The sequence below is a fragment of the Arctopsyche grandis genome, chromosome 6 (genome assembly GCF_051622035.1).
Source record: "Arctopsyche grandis isolate Sample6627 chromosome 6, ASM5162203v2, whole genome shotgun sequence".
In the NCBI taxonomy this organism is placed as follows: Eukaryota; Metazoa; Arthropoda; class Insecta; order Trichoptera; family Hydropsychidae; genus Arctopsyche; species Arctopsyche grandis.
The window spans coordinates 31,509,329-31,530,746 of NC_135360.1; the positions used below are offsets into that span (position 1 = coordinate 31,509,329).

At 34.8% G+C, this 21,418-nt stretch overlaps 2 protein-coding genes across 2 annotated transcripts; both read left to right on the forward strand.

Annotated features, from left to right (window-relative positions):
- The first annotated feature begins 915 nt into the window (after positions 1–915).
- Positions 916–3,881, forward strand: LOC143913829 (uncharacterized). Its single transcript, XM_077433844.1, has 2 exons — positions 916–2,113; positions 3,378–3,881. Exons 1-2 carry the CDS (start codon positions 1,763–1,765, stop codon positions 3,735–3,737), a joined length of 711 nt encoding a protein of 236 aa, XP_077289970.1. The 5' UTR covers positions 916–1,762; the 3' UTR covers positions 3,738–3,881.
- A 9,723-nt stretch (positions 3,882–13,604) lies between these two features.
- Positions 13,605–20,127, forward strand: LOC143913828 (uncharacterized). The gene is made up of 2 exons (XM_077433843.1): positions 13,605–18,464; positions 18,567–20,127. Exons 1-2 carry the CDS (start codon positions 13,605–13,607, stop codon positions 18,864–18,866), a joined length of 5,160 nt encoding a protein of 1,719 aa, XP_077289969.1. The 3' UTR covers positions 18,867–20,127.
- The last annotated feature ends 1,291 nt before the right edge of the window (positions 20,128–21,418 follow it).

A 21,418-nucleotide genomic window follows, 5' to 3' on the forward strand; every position in this document is an offset into this window, starting at 1 on the left:
TACTATACTTCTCCCTTCCTCAATTATTGCGCTAGAAAAATTATTTTTTAATATGCTATGGATATCCACCATTGGGGTGCATCTATCGTTTTATTTTTTTTGATTAATTATTTTTTATAGGAGCTAGAAGCCGCCCAACATCTATAAAATCTCCTCTTTTTTACACCCACGAAACGAGTCCAGCGTGCTTATTTAACGGTCGATTTAAAAAAAAATACGCCGATAGATGCACAGAAAGTATCTTTCTCATACTGATGATGAAATTTTTTTAAAAATTGGTCCAGCTTTGGAGGAGAAAATAGGAGAATACGAAACCTCGATTTTTGTCAATTTAAAATACGTTTTATCTGGTCGAAGCGCAACTGTCGCATTCACTCAATATATATATATTGATATATATTGTCGCATTCACTCAATATATACATACACTCAATATATACATACACTCAATATATATATCGAAGAAAGGAACGGTAACAAAATTAAGGTTTCGGGTGTACAGCCCTCTTAAGGGCGAAATCAGACAGCGGTGAATGTGGGTAGGTTGGGCAGCGTACGGAAATATCCCACATATTGCGAATGGAATATATGTACACGCATTCGTTTGTGGTTCAATACAAATTAATCTAAATATGAATCAAAACGGGCACGCGTTGTGCCAAATTGACGCCTCGTCTTTCTTTTCACACGTATCCACATATTTTCCTCATTTTACGTGTGTATTTCACTATCATTTGGATCCACGAAATTATAATGGTTGTACCTTCTGCTCGCACAGTTCTTTTTCGAATGGCTCCTATACCTAGAGCTATTCGACTTATCAATGAAATCGTCACTGCCGTCCCTGAATGTGATATTTTCCACCTTGGGGAGCGTAGATTATCGGATGTTATTTTAACATATTTATCTGGTAACCTACGCTCATCATTACTTTCTTAATTTGAATGTGATGTATGAGTGGAATCTTAATCTACTCTCTTCCATTTGGGCCTCGATGTGAATTTATTTTTTATTCAAATTTTGTTTGATTTATTTTACTGTTTCTTTCTCCTTTGTACATTTTTATGTACTATTTTAATTGTATTATTATTTTCCTTTTGTTACTTTTTTATTATTATTTTATTTTACCATGTTTTCTGCTTTCTAATTTTTCTGTTTTATACTTGTACATATTTATATCTTTGTTAAATGTAGGCCATTTTGGCGCATTAGGTTCTTCCTGTAATGCCACAATGGTCCAAAACTATTGATAAATAAATAACCACTTTTACCGGAATTCGGAATATTTCCGTACGCTGCCCAACCGTCCGAAATTATATGGGAACCAGGCAGTATATGTCGGAGTATTTCAACAGGTAAAAGTCGAGTTAATTCAGGGCACGGAAAAACTTAGATTACTCACAAAGAGCAACCAATGACAGGAAGGAGCGGGTCGACCGAGCCTCGCTCCAAGCTTAGAGGGTCCGCCCTGTTGAAAATTCTGACTTTTACCTGATTATTATACTATTGATCATTGACTGAAAAAAATATTCATTAAATGAACTCATTAAGAAATAAAAATAAATTAATTAATTTTGATAAATCCACTAAATTTTCATCACCATTAGTTGTTTTACTAATTTCCTTATTAATTTCAATAAAATAATTGATTCCAAGACTTCGTGTATTCGGACCCAGTGTGCATAGTGAGTGGCCTTCCGGCCAACTGCCCGCCGTTCAATCAGTCTACGAGTAGAGAGCGTGTGTAGAGGACGTATCGAAAATGTGTAGTTGGCAAACTGAATTTTTGATAGAATTCATTGACTTGCTGCGTGAAAACGAACCACTCTGGAAAGTCAAATGCAAAGACTATTACAACAGATTAAAGAAAAAGAAAAGTTACGAGATCTTGGTTGCAAAAGTCAAGGAAGTGAAACCCGACGCCACGAAGGACGATGTCGCCAAAAAAATAAACAATTTGAGATCTAGTATGAGGAAAGAGTTCAAGAAGGTGAAGCTGTCGATGAAATCGGAAACAAATGAGGTGTATCAACCGAAATTGTGGTATTACGATAATTTGAAGTTCCTATTGGACCAGGACGACTCCATAGAAAAAGATGCAGAAGATAGTCAGGTTTGTAAATTGATTACATATTTAATACATCAGGCCTACATACCTACTTTTCACTCGTACGGCTCCAGAGAAATGTTTTAATAACACTGTTCGACACGAAAAATGGTTCAGAGACGAGATATGACTTTTCTTGTAGATCTATGCCCAGTGAACACGAATCTGGTAATAAAAATGTTGATTGGCTCGAGATTCGGAGATATACATATGTGTTTTATAAATCGCGCGATTTTTCTATATCTTCGTGTTGCTCGGTCGATGTCTCAAAATCTGTCAATTTTCTGTTCAAAATGAATATTGAAATCTATAGTCGGGTATTTTATCTTTCATTTGTAGTACATTTCAGCTTTCAAATCTCTCTAAGTAGTCGTCCAGTTCAAATCAAAAGTCAAAAGTATGAATATTCACTTAGGATTTTTTCCCACTATTAATACTATTTTGTATTGAGTATTTTCTATTGAAACATGTTTATTGGGATAGTATTCTGGCCACACTATTTTTTGTTTCCATTAAAAAGTTTAATTGGAAGTGTGCAGAATTTTAAATCGGTAAAATTGCGAGCCAAAAGCTCGTACTAGTATTTACACAAATCTGAATTGAATTAATAGGGATAATTGTCTTTATATTAGAATTAAATAAAATTCCACTTAGAAAAATCATATTTCGACTATTCTTGTGGCTTAATAACAAAAATTCGTTTGTTTTATCAACGATAAGCCAGTTATCAATAGAATTTTTGCTATTAATCCACAAGAATAGTCAAATAAAAGACCATTTTGTTTATGGAAAAAATAACGTAAATATGCATATAAAATATTACATTTACATGTTCTTAGAATTGTTTACCTAATACACATCTACAGTGTTTCTTTGTCGCATTTTGGATTTTTAAGGTGAAATTTATACTACATGCATACATATCTTAATGAGTTGACACTTTACCACTATTTGTTTTGACTTTGGATGTATGAAAATGGGAACTAACTGTGTTGATTTATACTGTAACTTAATTTTATGATACCCATGAACATAAAGATGTGTTATAGGCAAGTTCCGTCCACTTCGTCTGTCGTAGCAGTATTTTAAAGACCAGTAGCTTATTTCTGCTAACAAATAAGGCTTTATTAACAATACAATACTATCGTTCCGGTGAACCGAGTATAAAAAGTTCATAGGTGCCCAATTTACATTTGACAAAATATCGAGCGTGCTTCAATTTTCATATTTTTATAATAGCTTATACATTATATTATCAACATTGTTTTAGGTAACACAAGACTACACCCAAGACGCTTCTATGGCTAGTTCCTCAGCTTCTGAAATGTGTGACGACGAACCCCTTAATGTATTTAAAAAACGAAGGAAACATACCAAAATGTCAATTGACGAATCAGTACTGAACAAAATCAACAAACATCTCGGAAATATAAAAGCGAGCGATTCTTTCGATATTTTCGGACAACATGTAGCATGCAAACTGCGCATGTTGCCTCATTTTCAAAAAATCTTTTGTGAAAAAGTCATCAATGACACATTGTTTATGGCTCAATTGGGTAAGTTGACAGTGGACGCGAAAATTGTTCACGGTGGAACTTCCAATTCTGCTCCATCAGCGGAAAACCAATAGGTACTTACATATATGTATGTATATACTACATATATATAAGTTAATAATACGAACAATTTTAAGACAGTTTTTTGTAAAAATTGGGATTAATAAAAATGAGTAATAAAATAATTTAAAAATGAATAATAAAATAATTTATAATGCACATATTTTTCATTTATACATATGTATAATATATCATCATGTATTCAAAGCCAATCACTATGATTCCATTAATGTATTTTTTGAGCGAATCTAGTCCATCTTACCCCACACATTTTTCTAATTTCATCCACTCATCTGCCTTGCGGCCTTCCTTACACCCTTTTAAATTCTCTAGTGTACTATTCGAGTACTTATTTAATCCATTCCTCTTGCTACGTGACCCATCCATTGCCATTTCAATATCTTCACTCTCCCCACGATATACATACATATATTGTCCTCGTCATACTTCTCACCCACTTATTCTATTTCCAAGTATAGTTAATATAATAGTTACATACATACATACAAAGCAAGTCGATAAGTAACATGCTTAGAAATAATAAAAAAGGATATATGTACATATATTACAGTTGAAGTGTATCTTCCAGTTGTAATATATTTGACTAGTGGAAGTATATTCCATCTAACTTGGTGCCAGCTACCGTTATAGTTGAAGTGTATTTTCAGTTGTAATATATTTTAACTAGTTGGAGTATATTCCGTTTAACCTACGTAAGTTGATTCATATGGGGAATTACACTCCAACTGGTCAAAATATATTGCATCTTAAAATACAGTTCAACTATAAGTTCGTACTAGATTAGATGGAGAGGTGAGGTTTTCGTAAAAACATCACTCAACTAGTAAATTGAGTTGGAAAGTCACATTTTTGTTTTGAATACATTCTTAGAGCTGTCTTTTTACGGTACTCATTACCTTTATTCGTAATACCTAGCAAATATTAATGAATTATTGAATTTTTAAGCATTCGTAAAACCATCAGAGCTGTTAAAACTCCACTGTTATATTACAATTGGCGCATATTGTTGAAAGTGTATTTGCGCTTGTAGAGATATAAATTACTAGTTGAATTGTATTCGAATATGAATGACCTAGAACGCCGGTTGGAATATTTTACAATTGAAAATACTCTTCGACTGTAACATATACAGTAATATTAAGCGTTAGTTTCGTTATTTTAGATTTAAAAAGAAATTAATGGAGCTTAACTTTTTTATTTAAAATTTTCAAATTGCATAGAAAACTTTGTTAAGTTCATCAGCTTAGCCCTGGCGTTTTTAAATGAGAGTCCTTTCGTTCTTTAAGTACATACATATGTAACTGCATTTGCTTCTAGTACATATGCACATAGAAGCAAATATGTACATGAGAAGTATGATTTGAGTAGCTCACAGAGTAAATAGTTTAAAATGACAATATAATCAAAAGAATAGTAGAAAGATGAGCAAGAATAGTAGAAAGTTGTGCTCGATAGTTACCTAAAATAGTGTAAAACGATGAGGATGATGAGTAGACAATGCAAGGAAACATTGAATGTTGCTCGGAATAGAGAATAATGGTTGTGCTAAAGGCCATTTCATCAAGCACGTGGATGTTGAACGGTTGCAAATGGTGATAATACAGTTTTTATTGATTTAATTATGTCAGTGCTGATTATGTATTAGCATTGCTCTGGCGTTTTAAATGAGAGTCCTTACGTTCCTTAAGTACATACATATGTAACTGCATTCGCTTCTAGTACAAATGCACATAGAAGCGAATGCTGTTTTACATATGTAGATGTTGCTCAGTGTAACGGGGAGAGATAGATAAACAAATACATACATGAGAAGTATGATTTGAGTAGCTCACAGAGTAAATAGTTTAAAATGACAATGGAATTAAAAGAATAGTAGAAAGATGTGCTCGACAGTTACCTAAAATAGTGTAAAACGATGAGGATGATGAGTAGACAATGCAAGAAAACATTGAATGTTGCTCGGAATAGAGAATAATGGTTGTGCTAAAGGTCATTTCATCAAGCACGTGGATATTGAACGGTTGCAAATGGTGATAATACAGTTTTTATTGATTTAATTATGTCAGTGCTGATTATGTATTAGCTTTGCTCTGGCGTTTTAAATGAGAGTCCTTACGTTCCTTAAGTACATACATATGTAACTGCATTCGCTTCTAGTACATATGCACATAGAAGCGAATGCAGTTATATATGTATGTAGATGTTGCTCGGTGTAACGGGGAGAGATAGATAACAAAATACGTACATGAGAAGTATGATTTGAGTAGCTCACAGAGTAAATAGTTTAAAATGACAATGGAATTTAAAGAATAGTAGAAGTATGTGCTCGACAGTTACGTAAAATAGTGTATAACGATGAGGATGATGAGTAGACAATGCAAGGAAACATTGAATGTTGCTCAGAATAGAGAATAATGGTTGTGCTAAAGGCCATTTCATCCAGCACGTGGATGTTGAACGGCTGCAAATGGTGATAATACAGTTTTTATTGATTTAATTATGTCAGTGCTGATTGTGTATTAGCTTTGCCCTGGCGTTTTAAATGAGAGTCCTTACGTACATATGTAACTGCATTAGCTTCTATGCACATATGCACATATAAGCGAATGCTGTTACATATATATGTAGATATTGCTCGGTGTAACGGAGAAAGACAGATAACCAAATACGTACATGAGAGGTATAATTTGAGTAGCTCACAGAGTAAATAGTTTAAAATGACAATGGAATTTAAAGAATAGTAGTAAGATGAGCAAGAAAAGTGCTCGACGAGTAGTATCGTTGAGTAGATAATGCAAGGAAACGTTGAATGTTGCTCGGAATAGAGAATAATGGTTGTGCTAAAGGCCATTTCATCCAGCACGTGGATGTTGAACAGCTGCAAATGGTGATAATACAGTTTTTATTGATTTAATTATGTCAGTGCTGATTGTCTGTTAGCACATGTGTGTAGTTTGCTCCTTTTTTTTCGTACACAACGCCCCATCTCGAAGTGGTCGGTTATGCGCAGGCGCACTTCACTTCACATGTGTTTGTTTATAAATGGCGGAGACGCACATGTGCTCCTCTTGCCACATATTAAAAAAAAAACGGGACACGCGTCTCAGGACAGAGGCTCACCCTATCTACACAGGGGACTTCAACCATTACTTTTTTTTAATTACTTCCAATAAAAACTCCATATTGTGTATGTAAGAGTAATATTCACTACAGAGAAATATACTAAAAAATCACAATCCATTTGAAGTATATGTACATAGGTGTAAAAGTATGTGCGAAAACTTCAGTCGAGTCAAGGAACAAACTAACCAAGGTCGAGGCTTCGATGACATCGAGAATTTCCGCTGTAAAGGAACCGTAGGGGGTCGACCGGGTGTGCACATTGAGGACTCCATCTGAGTTCAGAGTACATTTTTTTTTTTATTTTTTTTTTGTACATATATACCAGGAAGGCCTTACAGGTAGCCCCAATGCGCCTTCCTGGCCAATTACAAACTTTGCAGCATTTTTTTTATTATACAAGTCGCTGAATTACGAGACACTGAAAAACTCGCAAATTAACGAGACATCTATGAATTGTACATTAATCAATCTCAAATAGTGGTGACGTAGTAGGTAGGAAGGATTTTAGCCAATTTAACCGGGAACCGTTTCAACAATTAAATCAGAGGAAATTGGCAAACTCTGATAGGAAACGATCGACCTGGAGTCACAAATATCCAGGTCTGACCAGCAGCACTACAGATATACTCAGAAAAATTATTTTCAATTGGGGTCAGCTCATGGGATCGAACCCGGTGCCTCTCGACGTTAATCAGAAGCTTAACGACCGAGCTATGCTCCTGGCTAAATGTGTTCATTGCAAATATTTATTTATTTAAAGTTTGGACCATTGTAGCATTACAGGAATTCCTAATGCGCTGCAATGGTCAAAAATATAACACAAACGACACATTTAACATACTCATAAAAAATGATAAACTATAAAATAGCGGATAATAATAATTATAAATTATAAAAAACAAAAAAGGGAATGTCTTATAAAAAAAAATAGAGAAAGAAAATTAAATATATACATACATATATACACAGACAAAAATACATTTATACATAATCATAAAAAAAAAACAATAATAATAATAGCAGATAACGTAAAATATCAAACAATAAAATATACCATAAAGAATGTGTTGCACCTTCATCCAGTTTCAATAAATAAGAACTAACTGCAAATACAAAACATCCCTGTGAGGCCCAAATGGAAGAGAGTAAATAAAAACTCCACTCATAAATCACAATCAATCAAGAAAACAATGATGAGTGCATATGTAACCAATGCCTCACATGCATTCATCACTGATATTTCCCTGTAAACAAATAGAGATAAACGCAGCGGGAAGCTGTCAATTTTTAATTTACAGTGACATCCATCTCTGTACTGCATCTTCTAGAGTCTGCTTTGATTTTTTGCAACCTGACATCATCCCATAGATCCGTTAGCATTCCTAAGGACGAAAACACACTGAGTGGTATGTGGTTCGTGTTTTTTTAGACACTTAAAAAAAACGCAGCACACCTAGACCATATACACGGTACACAGTCCCAAAAATCACCCCCTGCAGTGCTTTCGGTGATATTTTATCCTTGTATCGATAACGGTGAATCACACATTTGAAGAAATGTAGGAGAAACATATGTACTCTGCACGTGCAACTACACCTGAATTTGGTTTAGGGAGCACCTACTGTCACAGCGTGGAGCCAAGTAATATTCAGGATGTTTTTGGATGGATCAATGACTATTAAGAAAGTTCCGTGTACATTCGGGATGTTTTCACCCTAAAATATTAAATACCAGGATTGTGGAGTCGAAGGCACCCTGTATTAATACTCCAAAGACATTTGAAAGTCAAAATCGGAGTCGTGTTTTTTAACAACCCCACAGCCCTGCACCTTAGTCCATTTTCATCCATATATGTACAAAGATCGATGTTGGGACGATGTTTTTGGCACAAAAAATGGTTCTCATGGTTCAAAATGTCAATTACTACTATACTATACTATTGTCAACCTTGTATTTTTGCTCTCTTGCTTTGTAGCGGTCTATTGTTATTTGATGAGCAGCCAGCCAAAGCCGAAGACTAGTCATTTATTAATTTATTCATTTATAGTTTTGGGCCATTGTGGCATTACAGGAAGAACCTAATGCGTCACAATGGCCTACATTTGAAAAAAAGAAGAAAACAAAAATAAAATTCAATAACATTAACAGAAGCAAAAACAGAAAAACATGATAAAAAAATAGTAAAAAAAAAGACAAAAGAAAAAATAATACATAAAAATGAAGATAAGGTGAAAAAAATCAAATAAAAAGTCATATACATAAATGTAAATTTCAAACTGAGCATTTTATGAACGCATGCTCTCGAGCATGTTGTAATTTAGTTATCGATTTATAATAATTACAGGACAACTTCAGGCAGAAATAATCTAAAATTAGCCTACATATGTATCTATATCCGCTTCATAGCTTTGAAACTTCCTGAATTACTTACATATATACAAATTCATTTCGTATGGCTAATTTGAAAGATTTCACAAATTAACCTTATCCTTTCCTTCGTTTTGCTTTAACGAGGAAATTACATGATAAAACTGAGATATTTCAATAGGTTAACTACGAAGCGAGTATAAAAAATATAATTATACATACACTATTATTATAACTGGCAAATTTGAATGACTCATTGTTACTAATAACAAAAACAAATTGAATTTCCTATAACTAATTGATTCAATGCCAAATTTCAACAACAGCAATTACTCAAATATTAACAGATATTATCAAATATTAATCAAATAAACACTGAGCTGAAGGCAAAGGTTGAAAGTCCCTGTTCGAGCAGATTTCCACGATCAACAATGATGGACCCAGACTTCTCATACATAGTTCACACCTGCTCGCCCATTCGAGTGTAGTCCTAAGAACGAAGCCCCAAAAGATTGGTAAGTTTAAGACTCACTTCGGCTCTCAAAATCAACACAATTAAGTCCCCTATTCGGAAACGAACACGTTGTCCTTATCTGTTACAAGCAATGCGCGTTTGTCGACGGAAAAGAATGAAAAAGAAAACGTTTCCGCTGATACACGCGAAGATTGTTTTTAGCGGTCAGATAAAGACCGGCTACGACGATTGTCTCCAATGACTTGGACAGATAACATTTCCAAATTGTACAGAAGTTTGCTGATAACAATCAGCGTGTGACAAAATTTTCGGACCTTATCTCGTTGCTGTATTTGGTATTCATAAGTGAGCGCCTTCAACCTTACACGGTATTTATTGATTGCCGGTTTAAAAAAAAAGATAGCTGTTTTCGACGGATTGTAGCTCCCAAATTAAGAAAGATACAACAGTGAATTATATGGCAAAATTTATAACAATTCTTTCTTTTTGAAATGATATTAATTTATTTTTGAATATTTAATATTTTATTTAATTAATTTACACCTGAAAACAATTCTTATACATGCCCATAACAAATATTAGATTGATTCATTCTGTTTGTAATAATACTAGACAACATCTGAATACGTAATAATTTATTTTTAGCATTTTCAATAGATGCTCTTATGTATGCATTTCATAAATTGTGTTACAAACTATTGAAATTGCTTTAGAATTGAATATTGATGCTAACACTAAACATATTATGTACTTAATGAAACTAAACTAAACATTTTGTACATATTAACTATGTACAAAATGAAATGAAATATGAAAAAGTACTTATGTAGCAGCTCCTAAACTAACATTGTCATCAATATTAATGAATTGCAATCAAAATTAAAATTATTCCGTCTAGCATTAGACTATTTTATGATACGTAATAATTTATATTTATAAAAAGCATCTGAAAATAAAAAATAAAAATGTAATCAATTACATTGAGCAACAAACAAAAATTACAGGAGCGGAAACTTATCAATATTTACTAAGTTCGAATATAACAATGATTTTCGATGGTTTTCGCTCAGCCATGAGCATTTACATACATAAAAAAATGAGGAATTTTTACAGATTTGGCTTTTGCAGTATTTAATTCAAAATCTAGTAATGCTGTGCAAAAAATGAGTATTGGAATCAATTACCAGATGTTTTTTGTATTTATTGTGATTGTTAATTGCTTTGAAATACTAATAATTAAGTTTTTAGCGAATTTTAAATCAGAAATATGCTGTTTTTTCCGTAATATTATGAGATAATTTCGCTAATTTTTCACTTCATCACTCATTTATGAGTTGGTTTTCAATTATATTCTCTTAAATAACAGTGAACCAATAAAAAATATTATATTTAAAGATTGATTATTCTCGCCACCGGTTAGTAAAAACGTGATTTTTGTTGCTCAGTGTTATTAACCAATAATGTATTTTAATATAACATAATTAATATGTATTAACCGATGTTCAATTCGATATTTAAATACTGATTTAGTATTTGAATATTAGCTTAATTTTTCCTTTCAAAAAAAGTTCATTAAACCTAATGACTTTTTCTATTCCATGATAATGAGACTCGCGTGCGGTTTTAATCTAAAATAGAATTATATATTTCCGATAAAATTGCTTTTTCTTTTTTTAACGTAAATTTTGCTAAAAAAAACTTTTTTTAACGTAAACACAAAAACGCCAATAAATAAATGTGAGTTCAACAGAAATTTGTGTCATCATTCCATTACAAATGTAATTGAACGAACATTATTGCGATAATATTTAATTACTGCAAGAACATTCATTTGAGAGATACGACCGTTTGAAAATCGATCACTTTACGTTGTACATACATACATATATACAACATTTGCGTTTGTTTGTTTTGAACGGTGTCAACCCATTCACGGAATCGATAGCGTCTTTCTCTCTTTCATCGGCGTTTCGTATCGGAAACACAATGGATTCGTTCCCAAGACACTTAACAGGCGCTAGTAGTAATAATGATCATTATTTAAATGACTACTAATGCAATGAATAAAATGAAATTATGGGTCCGAGCTGTGTTGGACTCCAACTAATGGCCACGTAATGGCGGGTCGGCTCGCCCAAAAGGGATACATATTTTGGCCCCTAGGCCGGAGGTCCGGGACTTTTCGAGAATGACGATCCACTGACAAGGACTAGTGACTACCTGGCTACCTGTGGACGGGTATTGTCTAGGCCAGGGCTTTTTAAACTATATCATTGTCCAAAATATAAGCCGCCGCCTAGTTCGAAACTGTCAGATACGGAGTAAAAAATATTTAACATTCTTCTTGTGCGGAATGTGTATCTATGTACATATGTATATTGTTCCAAAGAACGCCAAATCAACAACAGCCATGTTCCGACTTTTGTAATGACGTGTGGCAAACAGTCTTATTAACTGATTGTCGATTGGCATTATTGACGAGTTGGCATTAGTGTCGGCCCAAGCGGAAATACGCGACGGTCGACAGAGTTCGAGCAGACGGCGTACGGACAACTTGTGTTCCGTACGCTCCGCTGAACCACCACGTGCAAATTTTACATTTCAATAAACTACATCAAACCATTATCGAAGTCTTTTCCATGATGGTCACTTCGAACCGGACACCAGTAACCTAGGCCACAACACCAAACGGACAAACCAATAGGAAAAAACGTGGTCGAGAAAAAATGGATGTCAATTAAGAAATCGGTATCGTTCCTTTGTTACTATCCATACCTTTCCAATACTAATAACATGTTTGCTTCTATTTCAGCAATATATTGATTGATGTACAGAGGTACATGACCGCGTGATTGACGCAGAAAATATATAAATAAAAACATAACCTACAAAGACGCATGGGACACAGAGGTAATCCAAAATTATCGGAACGATCACATAAACATCGTAAAGGATATTCAAGTAAGTGAATGTATTCAATCTCAGGCAATCTGTTCAAAAGGCAATCATGTGGGTAGGTCAGTTTTAAAATATGTTTTAAAGTATAACAATTAATTAACGCGATTGTATAAAATAATATCGCGCTACGAAGGAATGTTTCATCGGTCGCATCGAATTTCGTATTAAAAGTGTAAAATCAGATGTAGTGTAAAATTAGCAAAGCACGTGGAGAATTATACTTGTAGCCCCAAAGTGGATTAAATCAAGTACATACCGGTATATTCATATCGGTAGATCTTTGTTTCTTAATGTGTGTAGAAACACCCTCCCCCCCCCCCCTTCCACGATAAATGTGGAATTATACTTGTAGCCCCAAAGTGGCTTAAACCAAGTACATACCGGTATATTCATATCGGTAGATCTTTGTTTCTTAATGTGTGTAGAAACACCCTCCCCCCCCCCCCCTTCCACGATAAATGTGGAATTACACTTGTAGCCCCAAAGTGGATTAAATCAAGTACATACCGGCATATTCATACATCGGTAGATCTTTGTTTCTTAATGTGTGTAGAAACACCCTCCCCCCCCCCCCTTCCACGATAAATGTGGAATTACACTTGTAGCCCCAAAGTGGATTAAATCAAGTACATACCGGCATATTCATACATCGGTAGATCTCTTTGTTTCATAATGTGTGATGAAACAGTGGTGATTTAAAATAAATCACAAGACTTGTAGCCCCAAAGTGGTTTAAATCAAGCACCCACCAATTTAGGGTTGTAATTTCTTCCAAAATATGTTGGATAGATTCTGGTGATAATAGTTAAAGTAGAATATTAAGATTCACGGTTAATCATTGAATATTATTACCTTATCTCTACGAATAGTTCAATTGACAGCTATAGTAGAGAACAACTGTATTTATGAGACGAAATAGTGCAACTTTCTGAAACAAATGTCAAGTGCTGAAAACGAGGAAATAGAAGCTTCGACTTCCAAGTCGCATAAAGGTCGAAATCCAACTAGGGACGTAGAACCTATTAGAGACAGGTCAAGCTCTAGAATACATCAGACTCGAAGTCAGACTCAATCGATAGAAATATTAGCGAAGGAAAATAAAGTAGAAGTTATAATGACGTCAATAGAATTAAGGTATTCAGGCGCGGTACAAAGACTAAAAGGAAAAATAGATAAATCCTCCGAATTAGATGAAGGACAGTATCAAACCATTAAAGAAGCATACGATTATGTCCGAAAACTCCATTACGAATATTTAGATAACCTTACAGACATACCGAAAGCGGCCAAAATAGACGAAGAGTACGATGCAATTACAATAACAGTTAAAAATCTTAAAGCAGCATTAGATTGCCAATCCTTTCAAGATAGTAAACTAAAGGTAGAGCAAGCAACAATTAAATTTGCTAGAGATAAGTTACCGACGTTAACCATTCCCACATTTCAGGGAGATCCATCTGAATGGCAATCGTTTCAACAAGCTTTTAAGAATATAATAGGAAACAAAACGGAATATTCGAATGTCACGAAATTGCAATATTTGCATCAATCCTTAATCGGTCCCGCTTTGGCAGCTGTATCAGGTTTAGATATTAGCTCAGACAATTACGAAATAGCTTGGAGTATTTTAGACAAGCAATATAATTTACCAAGACTTAATCTCAAAACTAGGATTAATTCACTTTGTGACTTAAAATTAATCACAAGAGAATCACATATCGAATTGAGAAATCTATTGAATCAGGTAACAGTGTGTATTAAAAACATTGAATCGTTGGGTTACGCGAGAGAAATTTTAGATCCATGGGTAACATGTTTAGTTCTAAGGAAATTACCTTTTAATATAGTAAGAGACTGGGAAATATCGCTGGTTAGCAGAGAAATGCCACCATATGAAAGTTTAGAGACATTCTTGCAGAATAGATGTAATGTATTACAATCTACTGCATCTGTAACTACGGTGAAGGAATTCCCTCATAGTCGTCAAAGAATCATGAGAACTCATGTCGCGAACAAAAACCCATCAAGTAAGGTAAACGCATGCGCATTCTGTCGAAATAATCATTTCATAGGCAAATGTGATAAATTCAAAGCAAAATCCAGTATGGAAAGAAATGAATTCGTTAAATCTAATAACATGTGTTTTAAATGTTTAAATTCATCGCATAAGATAACAAATTGCAAGTCTAACTATAATTGCTTAAGGTGCAAACAAAACCATCACACTTTGTTGCATCAGGACGATACATTTAGTTCCAATAATACGGGAAGGAAGTCAATTAATGCTCATTCTACTCATTTCTCTCAAAGGGAGATAATTTTACCGACGGTACAAGTAGACATTATAACGTCCAATGGAACGGTCGTTAAGGGTCGCACATTATTAGATTCCGGCTCACAAGTCAACTATGTTACCACATCTTTCGCTAAGAAGAATAACTTCAAGTTAGAGAAAATCTCTCAAAAAATTGTAGGTATCGCTAATCAAGAAAGTAGCATTCGTCACATCACCAAGGTGACCATAAGGTCTTCAACCACTAATTACTCAACCAAAGTGTTGTGTTTGGTATTACCAGAAATTACTGGCGAAATTCCAACTGTGAAACTGGATCAACAGTTAATTTCAATACCAGCGGGAATCAAGTTATCAGATCCCCTTTGGAATAAACCGACGCCAATCGATTTCTTGCTCGGCGCCGAGATTTGCGTTCATGCTATGAAAGCAGGAACCATCCAGTTAGGAAAAGGTATGCCTATCTTAAAGGATACCGAATTCGGATGGACAATAGTTGGTCCATATCCCGAAGTAAATAATGCTCCAGGGAAGAGCCACATAGGCTTAAGTCAATTAGACAGTCACATTCAAAACTTTTGGATGATCGACCAGGTTCCTATGGTAAAACATCAATCTCTTGAGGAGAAAAGATGTGAGGAACATTTCCAAGCACACACATCACGAGATAAAAACGGTAGATTTTGTGTAGCTTTACCATATAAAAATTCCCCGGTAGTATTAGGAAGTTCATTACACATTGCGGAGAAAAGACACAAAACTTTGGAAAGACGTTTTTTAGCCAATAATAATTTAAAAATGGAATACAATAAAGTTTTAGAAGAGTACATAAATTTAGGACATATGTCAGAGTGTGAACCTCCGGAGGCACATGAGGTTCATTGTTATTTACCTCATCACGTCGTGGTTAAGGAGTCTAGCCTTACCACTAAATATCGTGTAGTTTTTGATGCGTCCGCAAAGACAACGTCTAATATCTCACTAAATAATATTTTGATGGTGGGACCTAATGTCCAATCAGATTTGTTAAGTTTACTACTCAACTTTCGACTCCATAAATACGTGATTACTGCGGATATTAAGCAGATGTACCGACAGATTCAAATAGCAGAGAAAAATAAAAATGTACAACGAATCATTTGGCGAACAGATCCCCAGAGTAAATTCAAGCATTACAAGCTTAATACAGTAACATTCGGAACTGCTTCAGCCCCATTTTTAGCTACTAGATGTCTAAATCAGTTAGCAGAGGAGAATAGAAACAAATATCCCATCGCTAGTAAAGTGATCGAACGTGATTTTTATGTTGATGATTTGCTCACGGGAACTAATACTATTGAAGCTGGTAAATTATTAAAGGTTCAACTGGAAACCATATTATTATCAGCCGGTATGCCCTTAAGCAAATGGACATCGAACAACTCCGATATAATCACGGATGTTAAAGCTGACGATTGTTCAGATTTTAACTTCTCTAACGAATCACACAAAACTTTAGGTTTATTTTGGAAACCGCGGGAAGACGTTTTTGTATTTAAGGTTCAAACCGAAGTCGAGACTGAAAATATAACAAAAAGAAACTTTTTATCAGTAATTAGTCAGATCTTCGACCCATTAGGACTATTATCTCCATTGTTAATTAATTATAAGATATTAATGCAATCTGTCTGGCAACAAACCATTGGTTGGGATGAATTCATTCCTCAGACAATCTTCAAAAAATGGAAAGATTGCCAATTATCCAATACAGTCATGAAACTTTATAAAATTCCTAGATTGATAATACTAAATAATGCCATTAATATACAGGCACACGGATTTTGTGACGCATCCGAGAAAGCTTATGGTGCTTGTATTTATGTAAAATGTACTGATCAATTGGGAAATTCCAAATGTCATCTTGTGTGTTCTCGTTCGAGAGTCGCTCCGCTCAGTTTTGTAACTATTCCGCGTTTAGAGCTGTGCTCCGCTATGTTATTATCAAAGTTAATGAAGTCAACAATAGACCAATTAACAATTCATATTAATGAAAAATATTATTGGACGGATTCAACCGTCGCATTGCATTGGATTAGAGGAGAGTCATGTAAATGGACCACCTTCGTTGCCAATCGAGTGGCCGAAATCCAATCAATATCTCAACCCATTGAGTGGTACCATGTCTCCTCTACAGACAATCCAGCAGATTTAATTTCTCGAGGGACTCAACCATCAGAATTAAATCATAATTCGTTATGGTGGGACGGCCCTAGTTGGTTGAAATTAGACGAATCACGATGGCCTCGAAGACCTCCTGAGATCACAATAGATCTTCCAGAGAGAAGGGTAGTCACTAACGCTACCCTTGTGAGGGAAAATAATTGGATAGATAAATATTCTCATCTTCCAAGACTCCTTCGAGTTTTATCATATGTTCGTCGGCCACTAAGGAATAAACAATTAAACGTTAAAGAAAATAACGAACCGTCCGCTTTAGAATTAAAAGATGCTTTAAATAATTTGATAAGGTTATCGCAAATGGAATCATTTCCATTGGAATATCGTTTGCTGAGCAAGGGACATCCAATTCCCAGTAGCAGTAAATTAGCTAAATTGTCCCCTCTATTCCACGAGAATTTAATTTGTGTTGGAAGTAGACTTCCTCTGGGAACAACTCTATCAACGTCACCCATTATCTTGTCAAATAAGCATAAACTTACACACATGATTGTCCGAGATGCGCACTTGAAATATATTCACTTGGGTACTCAAGCCTTACTGTCGTTATTGCGGCAGACCTATTGGCCATTGGCCGGACATAATACTGTCAAAGGAGTGGTGCGTTCATGTGTCATTTGTTTCAGAAATAAACCACTGTCACACAATAGATTAATGGGATTACTCCCGCTTGAACGTACCACTGCGAATTTTCCTTTCAGTCATGTGGGGATAGATTTCGCAGGACCTTTTCCTGTGAAGAGTGGTTGCAATAAGAATTCTAAGATAATTAAGGGTTACGTTTGTGTCTTTGTGTGTTTTTCCAGTAAGGCAGTTCACTTGGAACTTGTCGGAGACTTAACGAGTTCAAATTTCTTAAATTGTTTAAGAAGATTCGTAGCCAGACGTGGCAGGCCCAATACGATATATTCCGACAATGCTACTAATTTTGTCGGTGCAAGTCGTGAACTCGTTAATTTAGTAAAATTAATTTACGAACGTCCTCATGAGGAGAAGCTACTACGGTATGTAGCCTCCGAAGGGATTCGTTGGAAGTTTAACCCGCCAAGGGCGCCTCACATGGGAGGGCTGTGGGAAGCAGCGGTTAAATCCATGAAGATTCATTTAAACAAGGTGTTAAAGGCCACCACCTTAAATTTCGAATCATTTTGTACGGTATTGACTCAAATAGAAGCTTGCATGAATTCCCGTCCTCTTAGTCCCTTGTCTTCGGATCCACTAGACCTTTTACCCCTCACACCTGGACATTTCTTAATTGGCAGATCCTTACTCGCTCTTCCAATGGAGGTTAAATATAACACTAATGTCCATGCCAATCTGCTTCAGATACAATTGACCACAGCAGCATTTTGGAAACGTTGGTCGGCGGAATATTTACATTCTTTGCAGTTACGACACAAATGGAAGAAGGACTCGAGCAACAATCTGAGTGTGGGTCAAATGGTCCTGTTAAAGGAGGAACACATGCTGCCAACCCGATGGGTCTTGGGTCGAGTCACTAAATTGTATCCCGGACCAGATGGCAGAGTTCGAGTCGTCGACGTCTTTACTGCCAGCGGAGAGTTTCGTCGGTCCAGTCATCTAGTGGCGCCATTGCCGATTCTACCACAAGGACCACTTGACAGGAAGGAAGATCAGCAAGAGGGAGGAGAAACAGCAGCTTCAATTCCGTCAACTTCGGTAGCTTAGTTTAACCCGAAGACACTACCCCCAACTCATATTACTTATTAGATGTAATCATGAGTTTAAATCATTCAATGTTAATAGTAGTACTCCGTAATTCACTTTAATTGTGTTGTGTGTATAATTTAAGCTATTTTCATTTTAACATTCGGCAGTATATATCTCCGAATTTAATCTAATCATTTTGTCTTTATAATATAAGACTTGTCTCATGTCATCACTCGGAAGGATTATATCCGAGTTTAAAATAAACTGTTCAAATTTGACAGTTAAAATTAGATTCATGATTTGTTAATGTTAGTCTCCAAGCCACACTTAATGGAGCATCTTAAATTATTTCATGTCTACTTAATTATAACCTGCCGGGAGTCATCCGCAGGTCTTATGTTTCTTGTTATGAAACCATAAGTTAACTCTTACTGTTTATAGTATTTATGTGAATCATAGAATAAGTAAATATTATAATACTGAACATTTCGATGTTTAACGTAGAGACATCTATAATCATAGTTCGCCTTCATTTCCTGCTTGTAGGAATGAATGAATGACTTTCCAATTTACTTTTAATTTAGCAATGTTTGTGCTACTTGTTGATGAAATCAAGTTAACTTAGGAGCATTACACTCACTAATCAAGTTTAGTTGATCGGTAATAGCTGATCTGTCTTGACAACTGTAACAGTGTCAACATTGTATTGTCTAAGTTAACATCAAGATGAGGAATGCTTAAGTTTTAAACCATATACAGTCCACTCTCTCTTCTTTAAAGTAAACTTATCTTGTAATGCTTATTCACAGCTTCAAAGGAGATTTCAAAAATTTTAATGTAAATAGAAACAACATTCACCAGAGGTATACCTATAAGTTGAAATATTACTGAACCAATAAATTGATTTTATCCTCACACTGGATGAGGCAAAGGTTTCATTATTCACCCTCTATTTAATTATTTTAAGAGCTATGATTTATTGTAAACGACTCGTCAGTAATGCTGTAACTCTGTAGAATAACTGTATTGTTCAACAGTTTTCCTATGTGGGACTATGTTCCGACTTTTGTAATGACGTGTGGCAAACAGTCTTATTAACTGATTGTCGATTGGCATTATTGACGAGTTGGCATTAGTGTCGGCCCAAGCGGAAATACGCGACGGTCGACAGAGTTCGAGCAGACGGCGTACGGACAACTTGTGTTCCGTACGCTCCGCTGAACCACCACGTGCAAATTTTACATTTCAATAAACTACATCAAACCATTATCGAAGTCTTTTCCAAGCCAATCAAAATGCAACAATGTGTAAATAAGATAAACTTCAGTTTCATATTTCCTTGTTCAAAATGAAAGAAATGTCACGAAACCTAAAAAAATCAATCAATCAAAAATCAACAAACTCGTACTGGCCGAATTTGCGAAAGAGGCAGGGGAAATGATTTTATTAAAATCATTACAACAATAGATTAGATAAATTGGCAAACTCTTAATGGAGAACGTATTTAATAACCTTCCAGAAATTGCCATTAAAATATTAGTTATAAAAAGCCACAAAAAATGCGTTTATAGCAGATAACTTATCTTACGGACTTATCGTACAATATTTTTAAATGCTTTTTATTGTTACTAAATTATGTTCACAATACATCTTATATATATTTTAATAGCTACTGATCTACTGATCATTTTCTATTTTACAATTTTAATTTAATTTTGTTAGTAATCACAGTATTATATTATTCTAATGTTTATATGTACAGCGTAATTGGAAAAACCTATTTACAATTTTATATTATTCTAATGTTAATGTACAGAATAATAGGAAAAATAGCTCAAAAACCTATTATCGTACATAGTTTAAAACTGGCGATGTATATGTATTTTCAATAAAGAATCCATTGATATAAAATATCGCATATAAAAATGCAGGAGTTGATTATAATATCCACGATTTTATTTGATATTTTATCCACTGGATCCGAGTTAAATAACAACATAAAAGAAATACGTTTTGACGTTGAACATGAACGGCCCGTGAAATTTATAGTGCTAGTGCACTGTGACCCAAATATCCTTGAAAACGGACAGGTAAAAAAATAAAAGCCCACACACCGTATATAAAAATTAAAATTGAATTAATAAAATGCCGTAGACTATCAACCACCGCACGTTATAATATAATCGTTAAAAATTTAATACGCGAAAATCGTATAATTTGCATAAACGCTATCGAAAAAAAAACCGACGACGGAAATTACACACGTTTTCGAACAGAAAAGTCATGAGGTGAGGTCACATTGTCAATATGTATGTGTGTATGTATTATAATTTGTGTTTAGAGCATGACTGGAATCGGAATTGGACGATGATAATTAATGATCGCATACATTATCATCGCCGGACGACATTGTTGAGTCACGGGTATTTTCGGGTTGTGCGACTCGACGCCGCTTATCATCTGGGAAAAGACGCACTTACCGATCACGACTAGTGTCAGATGGGAAAAAAAATGCGGAAAACACACAGAAATCATGATGATCTTGGCGTTTGAAAACAATTTCGGAAAAA